Source organism: Orycteropus afer, unplaced genomic scaffold (assembly GCF_000298275.1).
Source record: "Orycteropus afer afer isolate SDZICR_OR568_19922 unplaced genomic scaffold, OryAfe1.0 scaffold00545, whole genome shotgun sequence".
In the NCBI taxonomy this organism is placed as follows: domain Eukaryota; kingdom Metazoa; phylum Chordata; class Mammalia; order Tubulidentata; family Orycteropodidae; genus Orycteropus; species Orycteropus afer.
Window position 1 is genome coordinate 229,472 of NW_006922132.1, and position 5,222 is coordinate 234,693.

At 34.1% G+C, this 5,222-nt stretch overlaps 1 protein-coding gene across 1 annotated transcript in view; it reads right to left on the reverse strand.

Moving 5' to 3' along the window:
* Positions 1 to 585: 585 nt before the first annotated feature.
* SC5D (sterol-C5-desaturase) overlaps positions 586 to 5,222 on the reverse strand; it is a 7,946-nt gene continuing 3,309 nt past the window's right edge. Inside the window, exons 2-5 of the mRNA XM_007955905.2 lie at positions 5,046 to 5,218; positions 3,390 to 3,522; positions 1,389 to 1,489; positions 586 to 1,041 (exon numbers count right to left, since the gene is read on the reverse strand). Coding sequence (XP_007954096.2) covers positions 586 to 1,041; positions 1,389 to 1,489; positions 3,390 to 3,522; positions 5,046 to 5,218 — 863 coding nt within the window. The remainder of the gene's footprint in view (positions 1,042 to 1,388; positions 1,490 to 3,389; positions 3,523 to 5,045; positions 5,219 to 5,222) is intronic.

Consider the following 5,222-nt stretch of genomic DNA (forward strand, 5'->3'; position numbering starts at 1 on the left):
TTCCTATATGTAGGAAGATGGTAATCTTATTATACCTGCTATTAATCGGGTCATTTATATAACTGCTAAATATGTTATTTCAGAATTTTTTTTTCACATTGCTATGTTTCCACCTGAATAAAGTACAAGTAATCATCTTCATCCCAAAACAAACACTTAGCATTTCAGAAACAAAGAACCATTTTTATAGTAGTATTTCTTTGATATGGTTCTTAGTCTTGGTATCATTAAGCACAATGGATATTTCTCAATACATATCATATGGGTGGATTAAGGCAAAAGGACATAGCTTAGTCCCTTCAGTAATTTATTTTCTATCTTTTAAAAAACTGACATTGTGGGTATAGAACTATAGATCTGTTGACTCAAAATAACCAAGTTGTCCTTTGAACCAACGCCTGGCATTTTAATCATGAAGTTAAAAGCTTGGTGCTCACAGCATTTCCTTTGATCTACCATTAGGGTCATTCCTCAGCAGTACCTACAGTGCTGAGTTTTGAATTATACCATTTACTTGGTAAGACTCTTTGCTGTATGGAGATTATTTTACTTATTAAAAATTCTTAAGAATAATTGTGCAATAATCTACTCATGCTTTGTACACTCTCCATTGAATAATTTTTCATTTTTCCAACCATTTCCTGCATGGTTGTTGCATTTTTCTTCTGTCATGTTCTTCATATAACTAAGTGGTCCCTTCCCTTCGAAAGAAGAAGGATATTTGAACGAGCCTCCAATTCTATCCCACAATGTAAAATACTGTCCATAGTTATAGTCAAAGAATAGATGGTGATCTGTATGATGAGCTGAGCCATTAATAAATGGTCTTAAAATTTTGGGGACACGATAATTACCATCGTGGATGGAAATTGTCCAGATATTGACCAGGATGTATAAAGTTAAATAGACTACTTTGTGTAAGGGAAAGCAAAAAGGGTATATGTGATAAGGTAGTCCCTGAAGGAAACCATCCACAGGGTGAAAAGCATGACTTGCAAATGGAGTGGTAATCTTCCAAATATGATGAGGTTTGTGTATGCGCTACAGAAGAAAAGGACATCATTAGCACCACAAATATGATCCAGCATAACATTTAATTTAGCTTTTCAGACTCATGCTATGGAAATAACCTAACTGAAAATGTCCTTTGAAATTGGCAAAACTATTTCATAAAATGCCCCCTTTCTTTGTCCCAAAAGAGTAAAATTTTAATATAGTCTCACTAGACCCAAAAAGGAATATGAACAAAACATACCTGGTACCTATCATGACTATGGCTACTTAAGTATATAATGGAGAAAATTCTTAGAAATAGAGAATAGAATTTATAATCATACACTGTTGAAAGGTGTAATTTTTTTTCCTGTTTCTCCTACAAATGACTCTACCTTATATACAAGTCGATGGTGAAGGCCTCTGTGGATCCAATAGATCAACATGTCGGTGAAAAAGAGGAAGGATATTACACTAACAATAAGTTGAATCCAACCTAGAAGAGTCAATAGAGAACACCATAATTAAGTTTTGGTTTCCAGGGTCAGAGCTCACCTTTCACACGTTCATCTAAATGCAAAATGGGATCCCAGGCTCAAACACCATAAACTATCTGATTTCATTACATTATAAATTAATCTCTCATGACTCCCTGGAACTTGCTCCAAAATATTTCCTTATTTCTTTCTTATAAGAACTTGAAGTGTTTTATGAAATGTCTCACCTAAAATGTTTCCTCAGTTAATTAGACTATAAATATATTTATGAGGCAGCTCCTGGGTAGTGTAAACCATTAAGGTGCTTGGCTGCTAAACAAAAAACTGGAAGTTTCAGTCCACCAAGAGGCACCTTAGAAGAAAGGCCTGGCAATCTATTTTCAAAACGTCAGCCACTGAAAACCCTATGGAGCACGGTTCTACTCTGACACACGTTGAGTCGATTCAATGGCAACTGTTTTATATCTACATGAATCTAGGACAGAAAAAGGACACTGCTGAGATAGCTTATTTTTTAAATCTTTTAGAATAATGCTACTTAATAATTTGCCTTCAAATTATCTTTGCATATTATCTTCCTGCTTAAAATTTTTACTAAATACCTTAAGCCTGGCATTTACTTTATAACCCAACTATTTCTGATTTCTCCAACTTCATCATTCCTGTATTTCCACCTTAACCAGGTTGTCCTCCCCACAACCTATTTTGAAAAGTCTCCAGACCTTTACTTATACTGTTCCATTTATCCAGAATGCCCTTCCTCCCTTTATTTTTACTAATAATCCTATCTAGTCTTCAAGGCCCAGGCAACTCATCACTCTAATGTATAATATGTGTTCCCTACTCTAAATAATCTCTTACTTAGACAGAGAGGGAGCTGCTGCCAGCAAACCTGGGTTCAAATCCAAGATCCACTTCATTCATTGAGTAACAAGGGGAGTAACTTAAATTCTCTGTATGTCTCATTTATTCACTAAGATACATATGAAGTATTAGAACTGTAGCTGGTACATAATAAACACTCAATAAATGTTAACTGTTAATTATTATTATTTTCTATATACTAGATACCAGGAATATATCCTGATGAAATAATCTCAGAATTTCATAAAAGTTTAGACAGCACAAGACAGCACTTCCTCCCCATAGTTACCTCTTCCCAGTGTCCATCCCTCCATACATTCCTGCCCCCTGAGCTGTCTCCCTGTGCATAAGTAGCCCTTCTTTCTCCCATGATTGTTTACAATAGAGAAAGAGAGAGGAAAAGGAAACAACTTAAAGGTCTTAATAATTAGGAATCAAATAAATTATGGATATCTATCGAATGTAGTACTATACTATATGTAGTAATATACTATATGATGTCAATATTTACTGACATGAAAATATGGCCATATATATTTCTAAGAGAAAAAAAATAAGAGTCCAAACAGTATGCATAGTAAGATTTTATTTTTATAATGTAACTAATGATGTATTTACGCATAGAAAAATGGGAGAATATACAATAAGATTTATAGTTCCCAGATAGCAAGAAAATGAAAAATTAAAAAAATAGGTAGTTGATGATTTTTTGGCAATTATAATTTATTCCTTCAATTATTTATTTTTTTAGAGTTTAATTTCCTATTAGGGAAACAAATGCAAAGGCCTATCTTTAATCATTCCACTCTTCCTTCAAGTATAATCTTACCCACAACAGACTTTAAAATTGATAGCCAACACTAAAGAAATGTACATAAGTGACAAGACATGAATCCATGAAAGTAGAATAAAAGCAACTAAACAATTTACAATTTATAATTATTTTAACAGAAGAACAAAGAGAGGGAGATTGGTTTTTCAAAGAACTCAATCTGTGATCAGATCACCCTCTTGACACTTAAATTGTTTACTTACCATATGGAAACTCTCCCATGTCATCATATAATCTGCTGTAACCTCTCAACTCTAATAGGAACAATGAAACAGTGGGAATACTCATCCATGGCAACGACTGGACAGTATACTTAATTTCTCTATAGACTTGATTCTGAAAATCAAATTTATGATACTTAAAATTAGAAAAATTGACTTATCAACATAAATCTACATCAAGCAAACAAAAAATAAAACCTAACTCACTACCACTGAGTTGATTCCAACTCACAGAGACCCCCATTGGGCTTCACAGCCAGTAACTCTTTACAGAAGTTGATTGCCCATCTTCCCTCACTGTGCCACCAGAGCTCCTTATAAGCAAAAGTAGCATAAAATTGTTTTAGATTGGATTTTTTAAAACTCTCTTTTTATTTAAGGGTATTTACCTCTAAACTATTTCTATTACAATTTTAATATATGGGAATACATGCGCAAGAAAGATATTCTTTTTTTTTTTTTTTTTAATTGTGATTTGGGTGAAGATTTACAGAGCAAATTCACTTTCCATACAGCAGTCCACATATACTTTGTCTCACGTCATTGACCAGTTTACCACAATGCAACAGATTCCCTCCCACTTCCTCCCCATAGTTACCTCTTCCCAGTGTCCATCCCTCCATACATTCCTGCCCCCTGAGCTGTCTCCCTGTGCATAAGTAGCCCTTCTTTCTCCCATGATTGTTCTCTCCAAAGAGTGTATCTACTTGAGGTAAACGTTCAACTCATATGCCTGTATTTTGTTTGGCTGGAAACCACAGGTGTGGGTTCAATTCTAGATATGAAGCCATAGTCTCAGTGGTTCCACCAGGCTCTATTGGACCAGCAAACCTGGTCCCCCCCCCCCCTTTTTTTTTCTCCAAGTGATTTTGAGTTTTTTTCCACATTGTTCTCCTTCTCTCTCAAGGATCTCCTACATAGATCCCCTTCCAAGTGGATGACAGTGGTAGCCTGGCACCAGGTAGTTCTTCTGGTCTCACAGTTGTACAGGCTGTAGATGGAACGGTGTACCAGTCTCTAGGACTAATTGTTTCCAAGAAAGACATTTTTTGTGATACATAAATGCACTAAATATTTTAAATTCTAAAATTCTAAAACTTTTTTTTCCCTTTCCACATAGTCTGTATTCTAAATTCTGATTTCAGGAATAATTATTCCTTTCATAATTAACTACTAGCCTCATTATTTTTTTCCTGTATTTTCAGTAACTGAAAAATACAAATAACTGAAATAGAAAAATGATTATCATTAACTCTGAAACTACTTAGCTTGAATCTCCTATCTAGTCAAATGAAAACCTACATAGTAAAAAGATTTCAGTTTGTGAAAGTCATCCATTAAACTAAGAACATAAATGTGTGCATTTATTTATTCATCACTATTAGCAAAGCAATGTCTAAATACGTAGCAAGATACCAGGCTTGTAGTTTTTTTTCATTTTTTAAATTTGCCTTCATTTATTTAACAGGAAGGAGAGACGAGATTAGCCCCACCAAGCGTCGAATTCATTTGAGGGGTTTCAAAACTTTATTTTATGGTTATATATAAAACCAGTTTAATCTGAAAATCTCACAAATACATCACACTGTTAATTTTTATTCTAACATTAGTTACAAAGTAGGTGAGAAAATCACTTACCTTTAAAAATTGTGGATGTTTCATCAATGTATGATCATAGACAAAGTAATAGCTCAGTGATGCAAAGAGGAAATAAAGGATATAAGCACCAATATTTGTCACAATTAGGAGACTAATAGTTTGTCGGAAGATGTCATCCTCTGGCCATGTAACTGGATATATATATGGTGTAAAAAA